General features: G+C 50.4%; 1 protein-coding gene across 1 annotated transcript in view; it reads right to left on the bottom strand.

The window, feature by feature from the left end:
* Positions 1-27: 27 nt before the first annotated feature.
* The window catches only part of ccdc149a (coiled-coil domain containing 149a), a 20,728-nt gene continuing 3,070 nt past the window's right edge, over positions 28-17,685 (bottom strand). The window contains exons 2-12 of the mRNA XM_066720785.1: positions 15,444-15,605; positions 14,885-14,923; positions 14,192-14,299; positions 13,911-14,027; positions 13,581-13,753; positions 12,544-12,616; positions 12,269-12,353; positions 10,927-11,071; positions 10,595-10,671; positions 6,894-7,007; positions 28-5,957 (exon numbers count right to left, since the gene is read on the bottom strand). Of these exons, the coding sequence (XP_066576882.1) occupies positions 5,347-5,957; positions 6,894-7,007; positions 10,595-10,671; positions 10,927-11,071; positions 12,269-12,353; positions 12,544-12,616; positions 13,581-13,753; positions 13,911-14,027; positions 14,192-14,299; positions 14,885-14,923; positions 15,444-15,605 (1,704 nt within the window). The 3' untranslated portion in view covers positions 28-5,346. The remainder of the gene's footprint in view (positions 5,958-6,893; positions 7,008-10,594; positions 10,672-10,926; positions 11,072-12,268; positions 12,354-12,543; positions 12,617-13,580; positions 13,754-13,910; positions 14,028-14,191; positions 14,300-14,884; positions 14,924-15,443; positions 15,606-17,685) is intronic.

Genomic DNA, 17,685 nt, shown 5'->3' on the forward strand with positions numbered 1-17,685 from the left:
AAAGAAAGGAAAAAGGGGAGGCCAACAGTATCTGAGATGTATCTTTATTTTAAGTTTAAAGTGATGAAATGTAACTATCTATGCAGCACACGGTAAGGACAGCATCATGCAACCCAAGCAAAATATAATTTGTTCAAGTATTCCCACAAAATATAGTTTGCAAGGCGCCCAGTGATTAATTATACAGCCGGCCTGACACTCGGGACATTTCATTTACCTGAGATGGAAACAAAACGAGACAGACAAAACCAAACACAAATTTTAATATTCATTAAACCAACTGACCTGTAGTTGAAACAGGTGGTGATCCACACAATAAATTAAAAATGAAAGCGTTTCGTACAGAAGTCAGAATTAGTTTTTTCCGCAGCCAAGAACTCTTTATGGTAATGAGTGCGTGTGTCAGCGGGTTGGATTTCCATAAAAATCCCATTACTGCCTTAAAATACAATCACTGGCAGACACAGAAAACAACCACCACCACCATAATAATAATAATATGAATAATATTAATCTGAATCCGTGCAGGATGGAGGTTGTGTTAAGCAGCTGTGTGATCAGCTACAGTGTGAAGCTCTTGTGTTTACAAAGTTAAAGATACAACTCTCCCTGTTCACCAACCCAACCCAACCACCGGCACCGGGGCCCGCGGGTTCGTCAGCGCCGGGAGGCTCGTCTGAAAACAATTTCCAATCAGATACGAAAATATATCTCTATAAAAATCCAACAATTCCTTAATAAAATAGTCGTCAGATAACTCTTTGATCTGACGGCACATTTATTTTAAATGCGTTTTCGTCTCGGCCCTCTTTGCTTCCTTGATTCATGCTAAGAAAGCCGTGTGTATAATTTGGATGTGAAGACGGAGAGATCGCGTAGAAGCGACAATACAAAACACACACAGGGCATGTACCAGGGCATCAACACATCCTTGGCACGTACTAGGACACAAACATGCAACTGACATGTTGTAGGACACAAACAGACTTTTACAGAGACAACAGACCACCACTGGCGTGTAAGGTGGTATGACTTTAACGTCACCTAGTGTTGAGATACCTGGCGAAAATACACTTTCCATTCCTCAGGTGTGTGAAATTGTCCAAAAGTAAAAGTAACTGCCCTTCCCACTTCCAAGTATTGTAACTGTAACCGAGCCGCAGACAAACTACAACTGAGGCCGGAGGGGTGAGGGATTTAACTTGTGGCAAGAAGAATAATTCTGTTCAAGTCCAGCGGTTAATGAGACAACAGATGCACAGCAAGCATTCCTCAAAACACACAGTCTTCACATTCAGCACATAATATACATCATCTTTAGCAACATCACTTTGACAACAACATTCCTTTCAAAACAAACTTTTGGCTCTGTCGAGAGGTCTGCTGCACTGGACAGGTCTACTCCAGTACCAAACCGGTTCAAGGCAAACGTCACAATGGGACCAACGTACACGTCCACCCGCGGACGCAGAGGGGAGACACAGGAGCACAATTACACAAAGCAGCGGCAGGCTCGTCTGCAGGCTGGCAAAGGTGGGCGACGACATTTTTCAACCGATGCCGCTAACAGAAATTCTTTGAATACTTCATTCTTTGGAAAAGAGCGAGGCAAGGAAACCCACAAAACACTGACAGTGAGGAAGCGGCTGCCAACGCACGGCACCACCGCGGCGCATGAGCGGCGCTTCTTCCAGAGAGATCCGAGTTCACAGTCAAACTGCGGCCGCAACTCTCGGTCACAGACCCTTATTAATGATCAACAGAAGATTGAGAAATGTCAGGACCGGATCTGAACACCGGGGCCGGGTTGCACAACTTACTGTGCCAAATGGACAAATATTTGCGTTCGGATTTGAGAATCTCAGTGGAATCACATCTCACTGCGTTACACACTGATCACCTGCAGGAATGCGACATTTTCAGTGTCTGAACTGGGAATCAACTCCTCATTCAGTAACATCAGGAAGAGAGAGAGAGAAACTGCTTCAGAAGTTCAGAGCAGCTATTCCAACACGCCGTGAATTTGCGCAATGGTTGTTTTTGGTTCTTCTCCTCCTCTCTCTCTTTATCTCGAGTTCAAGAGCGTTGCGTGAAATCACACAATCTGTGAGCTTGTGCGTCCTGGGAGAATGTCACAACTCCCAGTACGGCGGACGAGAATACATTGAAATGATTTTAAAAACTTAGTTCCTTGGGAATCGAACGACTCTGAGCCGCGCTGAACACGGAGTTCAGCTAAATAAATAATTATCGAATAAACACTTCTGTGGTAAAGCCGCTGCTGTTCGCAGAGATATCACAATGCTATGCGCCCCCCCCTCCCCCGCGCTTAGAGAGCATGCTGGGAGCTTTCTCAGGGACGCACAGCCGCGGTGCCTCATCTGCACACGAAACGGCTCCGAGAATCCCACCGGGGCCTGCGATCCCACCTGTCTGACACCCGTCACACCGTTGCTCGTTCCTACAGACCCGCCCCGTCAGGACTGCACCTCTTCCCAAACCAGAGCCCCTCCTGCGCCGATTACACAAGAACCTGCCACCAGTGAGGTGCGCTGGGACAACAGTGAATTAGGACGTGCGAACCCCCCAGGAAGAGAAAGACACATACACTTCCTATTCGATTATTCAGTAAAGATGGCAGACGAACCCCTCGTCCTTCTGCTCAGTGACTGTGGGGTGTGGAGGCAGCCGGAGGTCTAACGCTCTGGCAGCATCTCCTCACTAGTGAAGGGGATCCCAGGTCTCACCACAGCCATGAGAGAACTGGCCTCAGAGTCTGAAAGAGCCCCCAGGTTCACAGACGCAGGCAAGCTGCTCCCGCACGACTAAGCAGACAGGCTGCGGTGGGAGGAACGCAGCGGTGAGCCTTGAAGCAACACCGGAAACATAAATCAAGCAGGGCACACGCCAAACCAGCGCCAAACCAATGCCACACCAGGGCCAAGAAAAATACAAATTGAAGTGCAGATGGGCTGTGATCAGGTTCCTTGAAGGGTAAAGCCCAGGCCGGGAGCCTCAGCTTCAGACACGAAGGCGGCATCCGAGTGGCACAGGCCTGCTGAAGCAGAGTGGGGGGGGCACAAGCACTCGGATGCCTGCTGCGGCCCCCGCTGCCAGTGCTCCGGTTTTTGATTAAAATCAGTAGATGAGCTGCTTCCCAGGGAGCCGGTCCTAATTACACCCCCCGGAGCCGAGGACAGTGGCTGTCACTGCGTGGGAGGGGGGGCAGAGAGCGCATTTCAGCTCCTCCAGCCGCCTGGCAGTCGGCACACAACACAAACACTGGTTTAATCGATTGTGTGTGCGTGTGTGGGGAGGGGGCAAGACAACATCAGACACTGCTTTAGATTGTATTGTTCATCCTGGCTGTCTTTGTCCAGGGGCGGCTGAGCGGTGCCCTCGGCCTCAACGTCCGCAGCTCCCCTCCACAGTGGGGCATCACCCGGCAGTGAGGGTCCCATAAAGACCCCCGCGAAGGAGCCCATCAATAATCCTCCCCACACGCGATCCGACAGCTGCGTCAATGAAATCTACACACTAAGTAATGCACACCGGCCCCCGAGGGAGATGCACAGCCTCTGCGTTACGCTCAACTCGATCAATGACCGACTGTACAGAACCGCACCGAGCCGCGGGCATCAGCTACTCTCCCCTGAAGCCAGAGGACAATCCAACAAGCGCCGCCCCCCCACACAGGGCAGCGAGACGATCCCGAGCCTACAGGAAGGGATGCAAAAACTGCCGGCCTGTGTTAATGAGCCTCACATCACGACTTTCTCAGCACCGAGCTGAACCGGATCGATGCATTTATTTCAGTTTCATGGTGGAGGCTGGTGTTCCAGACCACAGAGCACAGGACAGAAAAGCTCTGAAGATCCCACTGAGCTCTCATCTGACAGCGCCGACATTTCACTCGACCGTTTAGCATCATTAATGCGATTCCTACTGCAGCGAAACTGGCAATATTTCCTCCGTGTTGCTTTGGCGGCGACCCGGACACATTCACCACAATCTCATTAGCAAAGCTCCACTCACTCTGTGAAAAGTCACATCCCTGGAGCTGCATGCCAATAAGCCCGATAGCGGGCAGCCGTGTGGGCACTGCGGATAGGACGGCACACAACAAACCCCAAAAGGTTCCCGTTTTGCAAATTAAGCAATTTATAAACAAAGACGTGGTGTTATTTTCAAAAAGAAGAGCCAGCTGTCTGGCTATTGACTGCTGGTCTTTTTCACTTTTTTTGACGCAGCTTGAAGGCGATATTTAGTGTTTTGATGGAGTCACACAGACTCACTCTCTCTCTCTCTCTCTCTCCCTCCCTACTGCCACAATTGAATTCAAAATTTGCATCTCTGAATAAATGTTGCACTCATCCACATGCCGAGCTGCAGTGCCCCCCCCTCCCCACGTCTGTGCGTCTCTCCACCGGTCAACACAACTTCAGTCCCGTAACGCAAGACAATAATAATGCGCTACAGTAAGCGATATGAAAAGCAGAGGTAATGGAAGAGCACCGATTCCAATGGTGACGGCTGATGTCAGGACCACATCAGAAGACAAGCTTTCACCAGCTGTTTCAGTAGCACGTTTGAATCCTCATTACCCCCCCCCCCCTATGGAAAGATTCTCAGCTTATTTTTGTGGAAAAACCCGGATAATGAGGTCTGTGCCAAATCCAGCTTTTCAGTCATTTTCCTGTAAGTGTCTGAACCAACACGTTTCAGCTGAAGGCCACGAGCTCTTGAATCACAGCTGCTTACGTCTCTCTCGCTCTCTTTTCATCAAAGAAAAAAATAAAATTGACAATTGATGATAATGAATGTCAACTTCTGTCATTCTTGAAATGCACTGCAGGTCAACATAAACACGCAGACAAAACCACAGTGTGCAACATCTTCACTTAGGGTTGAAAAAGCAAACTGATTTAAAAGAATACATTAAAAGGTTTATCCTTCACGGCGATGCTGACCCACGCATTTCTCTGCGGGTCTACAGTCTGTGTGAAATGAGTCACGGTAACGAGGGGTCAGTAGACGAGCCGGAGCCGGTGGATCTGTGAGCCGGCGGCAGCATCCCGGCCAGGCAGGGGAAGCAGATCTGGAAATCATACAGCGCCACCTATGCCCTTCTCCCCGAGCCCTCTTCAGGCCGAGCACCCCCTCCGGTCCCCGAGGGGAGGAGCCTGTCTGCAGGACCCCAAAAAAAAATAACCCGTTGCTCACACCAAATTAAATAAAAGAAAAAACACAAACAGGAGACGTGTGGGTGAGGCCAAAAGCGCAGTTTGTTGCAAATCTTAAGTTTTTTCTTTAATGCGTCATTAGGATCTGCGGTTCAGGGGGGATCTACGCCAGACTGTGGCTACAATAGTCCTCGCTGCTCCCCGAGTCACAGCCGGCGCCAGCCTCGGCCTCCCGGGGCAGTAAGGGGCTGCTGACGGAGGTGCCCCGGGGGGGCGGTGCATGGATGCGGGCAGCCTCTCCAGGGTTCCCCGACTCTGAATCGGTGTCTGGGGGTGTGTCGTGGCCCTGGGGGGGCTCTGCGGCACCGTGTGGCGCCCACTCCTGCCCCGGGCCATGCGGTGCAGTGGGGGCCGCGTCCAGCGCCGGCTCGGCCGCCCCGTTGCTCCGTTCCTCAGGGGGGGACTCCACGTGGCGGCACTCCAGCTCGACGGCTGCCAGCTCCTCCGTCATCTTCACGATCTCGGCCCCACGCCGGTCGATCTCCTCTGCCGGGGAGGGCAGGGTGGCCAGCAGGCCCGGCGCGGGATCCCCGTCTCTGTAGTGCTCTACTGAGGCCCCCAGAGACACTGGGGTGGCCACCTCCTGGCAGCTGACATCACCGCTGGCAACGCCCGGTCCCAAGAGCGCCATTGCCCGGACTCTGGGGTCGCCATGCTCGTCCACCGGGCCGCCACGTCCCCCCATCACCGCCTCACCAGCACCCGTCCTGTCGCCTGAGCAGAGCAGGGTGGAGAGGGAGTCAGCACTCAACAACAGTGGCAGTAAATCGCAGCGCAAGAGTTAACTTAACACAACAGCTAAGTTTTCATTTCCTGTCTTTGATTTATGGCAAAACTCTCTGCTCTGTAGGAGGAGTCGGGATTTTATAGCTTTTTAAATGAGTGCAGAAGTGAGGACTGGAATAGACTTTCCATTATTATGCATTTAAGGAATGATACGCGTGTATAAAACTGTTCACACACACACACACACACACACGAGACCGTTAGAGACTAAACAAAAGCTGAGCATCTGATTGATTTAACTACAGAACTGTGAGGATGAATCGCTTCATTATGCATTTTTATTTTGAAACCTGCTGTAACAATCATTTATCTCTGTTTAACTCAACCAGAACCTTGCAAGTCTGGGCTGTATGCTGTCAAAACAGTCCGGGACTGCGAACATCGCTCTCGTGCCTTTGAATGCAGTTTAATCAGACAGGGTGCTCTGACCCACACACAGACAGCGAGCGCCGGCCTGGTAACTGAGCTGAGCACGGCTACGTCTCCTAAACCACCTCTCCTCTGAGGAATTTGTGACCTATATTCTTGAAAATCTAGTCAAAAAAGGTTAAACACTCCACTCAGCAAGGAAAACTTCCCGTGAAAATGGACACACACACAGACACAATTATAATTTTGCATGTAAAAGGACCACATTTTACAGGCTATTATGAAAACACAGCCCAGGTTTTGAATGTCAGCTACAGAATTTGATAACATTTCCAAATGCCGTGGCATTTCAGAAGAAACGGGTCCTTATTCATCAGGACCAGCTGAGCTTTAACAGAAACACCTGGGCGAGCGGCGCCACTAATCACAGCTCGTCCTCCTGTGCGGCTCGCACACGCAGCACACGCAGCACACGCATGCAGGCGGCCCTCTCACCTGTGCCTGGGGCACTTGGAGGGGCCGGCCGATCCCCCGTCTGAAGCACCGGAGCCCCGGGCCCCTGGATGGCCCTCAGGGTGGGGTCAGACAGTGTGATGGTGTCCCTCCCTCCTGCAGACGAAGAAGAGACACAAAGAGACACAATTGGGTCGCAGCTGGACCGAGTTAAATGCATTCAGAAAATAAATCATATCCCTCCATTAATAAATTATATAACTTTATTTCATGAAAAAATTGATAAACAAAACTGCCAGCAGACACGAAAAAGAAGTGGCTTTATTACATATTATCTGACTGGTGTGAGAGATTAAGAGCATGCGCTATGCAGGCCGATAACACAGCGCTCAGTATGCAAGCAGCGCTGCGTTCCCAGGAGGCGGCTGAGCTTCACCGCTCCTCCGTCTTCCACAGTGCGGCGTTGTGGCTGCTGCGTTACGCACTGCGCTGTGAACGGCACGGCGCAGCATCACAGACATCACGGCACAGGAGGCCTCTACTGGCACTTCAAACAACCAGAGATGTGCCACAGTCAGGGAGCGGAGCCGACAGCAGACACACAAGCAGGCAAACGATTCTGAACGCGAGGGGACCAATGTGGGAGCAAAGCAAACGCACAGAAAATACAGCGCCACACCTCTCCGAGTCCTAAACAATACGCCTCTCCCCCGTCCCCACCACAGCCGCTTCAATAACGCACCTGAAATCAGCCTGACACCCGTCTGGCACCGTTTCAGTGTCTCTCCTCTCACTCTGAGGTGCAGGAGGGCCAAGAATGACTCACAATAAATAAAGTTGATTCCAAATAAAGAAGTGCTTTGCTTTGTGACGACCTGATCTCAAGGTAAAACCAGAGGGGACAGTTTTCTTGTTTTGTTCTTGTGAAAAGTGTCAAAAGTCACAGCAGGGACGCTGAGCGAGTGTGGAGGAACACAGCGCACACCGACGCCTCCTGAGGAACAGTGACGCACACTGCAGAGCTCAGATTACTCACTGAGAAAAGAAAACCCTACAAGTCAGCTACTTTAACATCTGTGTCCTAAAACTAGCGCTTTCCAGGACTCGCACAATTATGCCTTATACACACAGGATATATAAACACTGCATAATCAGTGAGCCTTGGATATAGGTGTCCTACATGTGGATCTCTCACTTCTACTGTACATTTCAGTTCTTTGTTTTTGGTGCTTATTTTCCTCCACGGATTACACGCACACACAGCAATCAAGAGGTACCGCACGTGGTGTCGACTCCTGACATGCGCACGTCTCGCTGTGTGTGCGCGTCTCCATGTGAAATGTGCCATCAGGGATTCATCTCACAGGAGAGCTTCTTCAAATCACATCAGCCATCAGCACGACCTCTGATCTCTCAAAGTACAGCTACGAGGCGCTCTGCTGCCAGCCTGATTACACAGCGCAGTCTGTACTGACCACAGACGGGGACTTTAGGGTAATTAGTGAACGAGAAGTGTCTGGGAATCCTTTGTGCCGGTACATAGAGCCCGAACGCCAATTAAAACAAGTGGAGAAAGCAGCACACTCATTTCCTCACACATTATGGTCTGAAAGGTTAATGTGAATGATCAATGCTTGTCTTTATGTATTCCATTGCTTTAAATATGATCAGTGCTTTTCTGAATACATATAATCATGGCTTTTACTGTGCGCGAGATTGATTCTGCTCACGTGCAAGGAGCATACTGCCCTCTTCTTCTCTATCTCCTGAGAATTTGTTATTGCCATGTTTGTACCGAGATCCCACCGAATTCGATGAGAAAGACCTTGAAACCAGGTACTGAGCAACTCCCATACCCTGGGTCGAGATCAATGTTTCTAGTATAAGATGTAAGCAAGTTTCCAAGCTTTCCCAGACTTTCAATATTATATATTACTAAACACTCAAATCTAATGCGATGCTGCCTCCCGCAGGGTCTCTGTCCCGCGGCCTCCCTCTCTCTGCAAAACCGATCGGGGATCGGATTTTATTGCCCCTCATGAGGAGTCGAGCGGGGTGTTAATGGAGCGGTGCTCAGGGGGGACACCAGGGCTCCCTTTTCACATCCCCCCTTCACTCAGGCCCCTCGCTCTACCGGTCTCTCATTACTCTTGTATTCCCTCTCTTTCCTCCGCCCGGCTGCATCGCCTGCGCTCTCTCCCTCATCTGCAAATTCCTGAAGAGCCACACTTTCCCCAAATGTGTTTGTAATGTGGGCAATCATTCCCAGAAATGGGCGCTTGTCACTTTTATAGAACGAGATGACGAGTCGTGACAGGCGAGCTTCACAGAGCAGTGGTTACAGAGCCCCCCCCCCACAATCTACAGCTCCCGAACACCGAGCACACAGCCCCCTCTACTGACCACACGGGGGATCGCAACACCCGGAGAGATCTGCAAACAACCATGCCAAGTCACAGACAGTCTTCTGGACTGATGGTGCCACTATCCAAAACCACAGCCGCCAGCGAAGCCACATTCCTCCCCCGCCTCACGATGCAAACCCTGACAATAAGATAAAACATCCGCGCCTCCTGTGCAGATCGACCAGGCGGCGATGCAGACACGCAGTTTATCGCAACTCCATCCACAGCATGACAACTTCACCCTTTATGGACTTTCAGGCTCGGAACAGAGCAACGAAAAGGAGAGGAAAGTGAGGTCTTGAGGCCTGATTCCCTCCCAGGACTCTTGTGTTGAAGGGCGAGTGAAAAACAAAACACCACTTTCATAAAAGCATTCCCGAAAATCTTTTTTATCCAGGTCCCCGTTTTATGCAGCCGGTCTGTGAATGCATTTCTCTCAGCCCTGGGGAAACGAGATCGGCACTGAAATCCGTTCACAGTGGAAAACGGATATTTTCCCGCAACATGCTTTGCAAGGGAAAAGGCCTTAAAGCTTTTAAAGCACAGAGACGGAGAAGGAGGAGACGGGTGTAATTAGTGACGACTGGCATCACTCAGCCAATAATCTGGAACCCCCTTCTGAGGCCGAGGGTCCGGCCCCACGGAGACCTGGGCTAAACATCAGCGGCATGCCCCCCCCACACTGACAGGACACGACACACAACAGATTGTTAGTAAAGACATTCATCGGTCACAAGACAAAACACAGAGGGGGTCAAGCAGATTCTTCTAAACTATTTTCTGGGGGTTAGACACAATGGAGGCAAGGGCATCAATCAATAGATAGGACTGTAGTAAGAACATACTCCCGAGTCCCAGGGACACATTGTACATCCGGCCTTCGGAGAGCAGTGGGGAAAAAGAGAAATCGTTACACTTCACAGCCACAGCGACGCTGAATCTGTTCTTCTGCTGTCAGATCGTTGTGGATTCACAAATCAACATTGGGAACGAACGGGAATGTATGTTTATGTACATGTATGCCTATAGATCTGTCTGTTTAGATGAAACTCATCAACCTATGCAAAACACAGCTGAAATGATATATATACTAAAATTAAAAGACATTAATAACAAAAAAGCTCAATCCAATGCTGACAGCCTGAACAGAATTTGCAGAACACCCAGAATTCTATGCAAAGCCATGCAGGAAGGATCACATGACAATAGCATGATAAAGCATGACCCCAGGCCCACTCTGCTTGCAGAAACAGCCAAGCCGTGACCATTGTGCCAATGGTCCCCGTCTGTCTCTGTCAACGATCGTGGCACAGAGCGGCCAGACTCATCTGTGCTGACCTGGGAGACTCCACAACCCAGAGACTTCCAGCGTCTTCAGCTTCTTCTCCAGCTCAGCCACTCGGTTCCCCAAAATCCTGCAAAACAACAGCAGGGAGACGGTGAAGCTTTGGGTTTTGACCCCAGGGACGACTCCTGCGCTTCTCAAAACAATCCCACTACTCAGCATCATCCGTTAACACACATGCTGACAATTACCTGACAAGTATTAAACATTTGCTCACATCCATCGATTATTTATTTTAAACTTGCAATGTAGTGTCTTCGAGGTATGAGATCAACAGACTGGAGTAAGAGAGAGGGAGAGAGGGAGAGGCGCCGCTGGGTCGTACTTGTTGGTCTGCCTCTGGTGCTGAATGACCATGTTCTTCTCGTGGATGGTCTCCAACAGCGCCGTGGCCAGAGACTTCAAGTCCGACACAGACTGGGGGGTGGCGGGCAAACTGCAGCCGTTGTCTTCGGACAGCAGCTCCTGGACTGAAACATTTCTCAGAGTCACAACAACGAAAGACAACGTTGCCAATGCCGAATCGCGCCAACAAGGGCCTAAACGACTCCCCCGGGGCTCGGAACACAGAGAGGGGCACAATGCCCCTATAGTCACACATCCACGTTCTGCAGGCGTTATTCGCGGTTTGCGGTCTCAGCTCAGAGGTGTGGAGTCTTTAAACAGTGATAAAAAGACTGAAAACGGCCTGGTTTAAATAAATGTGCGCAATGAGAGAAACAAACGGTTAATGAATCATTCAGTTTATGCTCCGTGTTATTCCTGTGCGTTTTGAGCAGGAGTTGGATCGGTTTGCAAGAGGTTTCTAGTTTTTCGCTCGAATCGAAACCCCAGAGAACCGTCTCTAACTCGGCGTGTTCCTGCTCTGCGTGTGTCGGGTTCTGGGCTGAACTCCACGGGCCTCCGTCGCCCGATCACAGTCTCCTTCACAACACCCTTAAATGTCATCTGCTAATCGCCTTCATCGGCCTTGAGCGATTCGAGCGTCGCCGGATCCTCCGAGTGGAACGACTGCAAAGGTCAATCACTTGAGATTGAATAATAAAATACCAAATAAATTATACATTCAAATGAATGACAACTTTTGACTACATTTCCAATTAATTGTACATTAATTTATGCGTTTCCTTCGAGTCGCACGGTTCCCCAGTGCGTGCCGGGCGGGGGGCACGACCGGACCACGGGGGGTCGAGAGGGAATGTCAAGCGCCGACACTGCGGAGCTGCGACGCATCCGTGTGATCGTTCACGCTCAGATGTGTCAGAAAAAAATATGAATCACTTTAAACTCAAACCGAGTGAGAGCTGCTTTCCTTCATATTGTTTCTGGAGGCAGCCCAGTCCTGGGGGGCGCACGGGTGTCTTTCTGTACCAGCCAGCCCTCCTGCACATTGTTTAATTGGTATGATTAAGGAATTTATGTAACAATTTATGATCTCCCACACCTACACAGTCTTTCACAGGTAGGGGCCCGTTCAACCAAAGCAATATTTTAAGCCATGAACAGCTAAAAACCCGCAAATAATGATGCACCAATTGATACAATCACTAGGTTAATTGATTAATTGAGAGGGAGAGGCAGACCTGAAAGACAGGAGACCCTGTGGCCCCTGCAGGGGCCCTGTTTAAGTGATTATTCCTCTTCATGGTGAGCGGCGCACAGCCTACCTTGTTTGGCTGAGAGGACCCCAGTCAGGGCGCTGCTGTTGGGTTTTCCGTTTCCTTTGGAGTTCTTCCTCCTCTCCAGAGCACTCTGCAAGACGAGCAACAGCGCCTTCAGACGGGCCTAGTGGGCCACAGTCACTCCTCACCCTCACAACACCCCGGCACACCCTCCACACACAGCACTGCGGCAGAGTGACACCTCACGCTTACCCCGAGCACAGCCCTGCCCTATCACTCATTTCATTGTACAGGGGTTATTGTTTTAGGAGGCAGTTTACCTTGTACTTCATGACATTGGTCTTCAGCAGGTTGACTTCTTCCTGCAGCTGCTTAAACCTCTCATGCAGGTATCTGAGAGAACAAGACACAAATAAAACTGAATTAACCAGCCTGTGGTTTTAAGATACAGGAGGTAAAGAATGGGGGGGAAATGCTGACGTCTTCAGAAGGCTTTTCCAAGCTTTACAGAGATTAAATGAAATGAAATGAAAGCAGTTCACAGAGTCAGACAGGTTATAACTGGGGTTTGCAGGCAAAGAAAGTAAAAGCATCACAACCACCAGTTAGTCATCTTTGCACATCTCTTACACGCCTGCAGCCACACAGACGTTCGCCGGGAGTCGCACCTCGGGTCGAAGGGCCAAAACGCTGCTGTAACGAACATCAAGGTGACCGAGGGAACGGCCGGGAAAACAGTTCTACAGGTTTAACCAGTTTTAACAAGACGTGCAGGACTGCCATTGTTGAAAACGATCGATGAGGCCTGCAGAGAACAATGAGCCACATGCAGTTCACCTCAACTAATTTCTAGAGGTTTCTAGTGTCGAGAAGGACCAGCAGTACACTCCCACCACAGTGCAGGAGCTGGGTTTACAGGTCGCACGCCGGCATCGCGGGGGGGGCTGACTCTCCAGAGCGCAGACTCGCAGCCGACTCTCCAGCCCTGCCGTGTGTGTGTTTGCTCAGTGCAGGGCAAGCTTTGCTCAAGGAGGGGCAGGAAATCAACTTCCCTAGTTCTCTAGTCTCCTCCCTGGCCAGCAGGATCTCCAGGACACCGACTCTCAGGCCCGTGCCATTCAGACCCCAGATCCCCGAGATGCCTTCTCTCCCTCAGGCATTCATTTTCTCCCCTCCTCCTGCGCACAAAGACTCGCAGCTCACGGACACCCTGCGTCTGTACAGCGATCTCTGGCGCTTCCTGTGAAGGGCGCTATATCACACGAAGACCGATCGATGGATTGATTGGTTGTTGTAGGGATATCAGTAATAATCTGCTGGGGGTCAGCCGTGGGTCTGCAGGACGGGCCGCACTCACCGGTTCTCCATGCACAGGGCGTCCAGGTCGATGATGCGGTTGGCGTGGCCCCCCAGGATGTGGTTGAGCTCCAGGTTGAGTCGGGTCACCTTCTCCTGGTAAAACGTGCGCTCGGCCTTCACGTCCTGCAGCTCGTCCACTGAGGTCTTGAGGTTGAGCTCCAGCTCCTCATTCTGCAGCGGGAGGGCAGGGAACAACAAAATGCAAATCAGAGCCGGACAACGGGACGCCCCGTCCTGCTGAGCAGAGGGGGGGGGGGGACGCAGAACGCAGACATCGATGCTGAAACGAAAGCAAACCCAGATCTCCTGTCTCCTGCCCTTATTTCACCTGCTCTCGGGATTTCTCCAGCTGCTGCACCAGGTCCTCTCGCTCGTGCGCAGGGAAGTGCCGGGCCCCCACCTCCTCGTCGCCCAGCCGCTGTCTGGCGATGGTCATCCTCAGGAGCTGTGAGGAAAAGGATGAGGGAAATAAAAAACCTTTAAAAAAAAAAAACCATTCAATACAGGCTTGGTGTTCCTCTCCAGAGTGGGGGGGGTGCAGGCTGGTGGGGGTGGGCACGGGACGGGACAGGACGGGACGGGACAGGGGGTTTCACAGGGACGCTGTACCTTGTTGTCGCCCTGGGCCTCCGCCAGCCTCTGGTTCAGCTCCTTGATCTCCTCGGCCAGCTGTTTGCCGCGCTCCCGGGAGTCCCTGAGCAGCTGCGCCAGATTCACCTGCGGAGATGACCGGCGCCATCAGCCTGCTTAGATCCCGATTAGTCTCTTAACGATTTAAAGTCGCATGTATTACAGACAGAGCACGTGTCGCTGGCGTGTTAAACAAACAAACGTCAAGCCGGCCAGTGCCGAGTCAGGCCCAGTACAGCCTGGGAGGCGCCCTGCGTATCTGCAGCGGCCGGGCTGGAATTTACTACATTGCTCAACACGGCACTGTTTAAATGTTTGCTAAACCACCGTGAACAACCCCCCCGCACTGCGCCACTCCACAGCGCCGCGGTGAAGGAGAGCTGCTCGGGACAAGAACGGCAGACAGATGGACAATACATACATGGAGCAACAACACTTCCACACAAGCAGAGACTGGGGATTTGATTCAGACGCTCAGCTCTGCAGGTCAAGGGGGCACGAGTTAATTATTTTCTAAAGAGCAGATAAGCCCAGTTTAAGCATTTGTTGGGAAAAGCATTTTTTCTTAATCTGTTAATTCTGTGACAACACTGTGTGCAGGATGTGAGCAGTAAGGCCCACAGCTCACCTGAGGAACAAACTGGATCAGTGGGAGTTTATTTCAATGCTTACCTGGTTTCGCTTCTCAGGTGGCAACGTAGGGTCGCCGTCCTGCAAAAAACAGATCGTCACGCCTTCAGTAACATCGTATTCAGATACACACACTTGACAGAGACACTGCAATAACCGTCTCTCAGAGAATATTTAACAGACTACTTTACACTTTGAGTCTTCTTTCGGAAACCCAGCAAAGAGCAACTAAATCTGTCCAGTGGGGTTTTCTTTGAGGGCCACAGGACAGAGTCGTGGATTAAAGAACAGCTGCCAGACTAATCAGCAGAGGGGGAAGACAGGAGGGAAATTAATTCACCTGGTGAGAGACTGAAAGAGTGTGGAGGGTGAGAGAGAAATTCTTAAAACATGGTCATGTGAGGAACCCCCTCTCTTTCATCAAGCGAGTTAGTTTTCCTCCAGCCTTCCTACACAAACTGTGCTGAGCAACAATCCACTCACTCTGAGATGTCCTTCGATTTTAACAACCAGTCACCCAGTCAGTGGTGCATGTGGGTGAGGGAGGGCGAGAGGAAGGAAGAGATCCTCCCCGCGGTTGAATGATGGGGGCAGCACTTACAATGAGCTCCCTGTACTTCCTCTTCAGGCCCTGGTGTCTCTCCCTCAGCTGGTTGGCCATCAGCTTGTACTGGTCCCTCTCCTGCTGGCAGGTGTCCAGCTCCTTGGACAGGATCAGCAGGGCTTCCTTCTTGCTCTCCAGTTTCCTCTTGCAAACCAGGAACTGAGGGCGGGGGGGACAATATATGGCATTTTTATTTTTTACAGAGAGAAAACAGCGTCATTTCTGCAGAAGATGGACGCTGCTGGAGCAATGGGGTAACACTGTGCATGCCTGACACACCGGACAGTAAGTGCAGTGTGTCTTCAGTGCGTCACTCGGATGTCAAATATTACAACAGCTCCCAGAATTGCCTAAACATTCGATTATTCAAAGATTAACCAAAGTCATTAAACCTGACCCAACCCCTGAGAGGTGTGCGCCAGTGGACTGGTCCCACAGTTTCAGGTTTCCTGTTCCAGCCGATGTCTCATTTGCTTAACTAAATCCTTGCCCTGAACTACCTACAACCATTTAACTGCTGACAATAATAGAAAAAATAATAACTGAGCAATCCAATTAAGCTATTGTCTGTGAGACAGCAGGAGCCGGGCTGACACGCAGTGGATGGAAGACACCAATATTTACACTGACGCCGTTATTGACAGTTTGACTGATGCCAGGGAGCAGCCGAGGGCGGGCAGTGTCTGCTCAGACGTAATGAAGTGCAGATGGATGGCTCTGTAGACTTAACGGAGCCCTGAAACACATCTACCCTGAGAGAGTGGTCCGGAAGGAGCATGATGGAAGGTTAGCAATTCCTTCTGCCATGAGAAACAGTGTCCTACAAACGAGAGGAGGCCATTCGGCGCATCGTGCTCGTTTGGTGTCCATTAATAACTGACATTATTAAATACAGAGAACGTGCTAGACAGCCAGCGTGGCAGCCAGGCCTGGTGCCCATGCAGTCAATAGAGACGGACAGTGGGGAGATAGAGCACCAGCCAGCGGAGGGCACAGCACCCTGCAGCGCCTGCACCGGTTTATACACCCAGCAGACAGGTCCTCCCACTGCCGCGAGGTCGGGACAGAAGTCAAGACCCATGAGACAGATCTGTGATGCCCCAACACGAGCAGAAACACAGCGGATGGGAATCTCAGCACATGAAGCCACTGCAGCTGCCAGACCAGGAGGATGGGACACAGGGCTACTTGTGTGTGAACTTCCTTTTGCTATAAACACACAAATATATAAACCATATCCTACAGCTGCTCCTCCACGGCGCCCTGCCCCGGCTCTGGCCCTTATCCTCGTCTCACACCGCACCCCCCAGCCCCGCCACCAGCTGTTAAGCTACTCTTAATCTGCATTGGCCTCGGTTTACAGCTCCCTCCCCACCTGAGCTCCTGAACAGACGAGCTGCGCAACCCTGGAAAAACAAACATGCCGCCGGCCGCCGCTCTGTTTAACCAACACTGGCATTCATTATTACATTTCCATAAGGAGAAGCTGAGCCAGCGCTGAAGAAAGCTCAATGTTTGCCTCCAATATCTGAAGCATCAAGAAAGGAAATATAAAACTGAAGTATATTAACCAGCCGACAGATACAGGTTTTTTGGGTCTGATACCGATAATTGGGAAGCAAAACTTCCTGATTACCGATACATCTGCCGATATTTACTTTTTTGTTAGCATGCAGAACAGACATTTTCTAGCATGGATCCCTGTCAGAGATAAATTGTGTCAAATATGCACTGAAGGCAGGACTTTCACATTTTTACATTTTACATCATAAACTTAACATTTATTTTCATCATAATTAACAACCACAAATCAAACGAGCAATTTCACACACAAATAGAAAAATGTGCCTGTTCTATACATTAGAGCAAACAATAAGATGGGTGTAAAGAGATGGTTTGGCTTATATTTGCATTTCACACCCGTCAGGTTCTCTCAGGTCTCAAGTCCTGCTCAGCGCTCAACACTGCCGCTCACACAGCACAGCTGCATTTTTTCAAATGTGTTTAAAAATGCCCTAAAAAGTGTAACTTATTTAATATGCATGTTAAATGTATTGCAATATGAATCATTGCCAAAGCACGATGTAGGATTTGAAATAGTTTTATAAACATCATGTATAGTTTCAGTTTGATCCAACATTGTCTCTCATTTCTCTCCTTTTCTTCAGATGTTTTACTGTGATCTGAGCTTGCTTGTCATTTGGAGACAGTTTTTGTTTGCTGATATGCAGTCGACATC

The sequence above is a fragment of the Amia ocellicauda genome, chromosome 13 (genome assembly GCF_036373705.1).
Source record: "Amia ocellicauda isolate fAmiCal2 chromosome 13, fAmiCal2.hap1, whole genome shotgun sequence".
NCBI classification, from domain to species: Eukaryota; Metazoa; Chordata; class Actinopteri; order Amiiformes; family Amiidae; genus Amia; species Amia ocellicauda.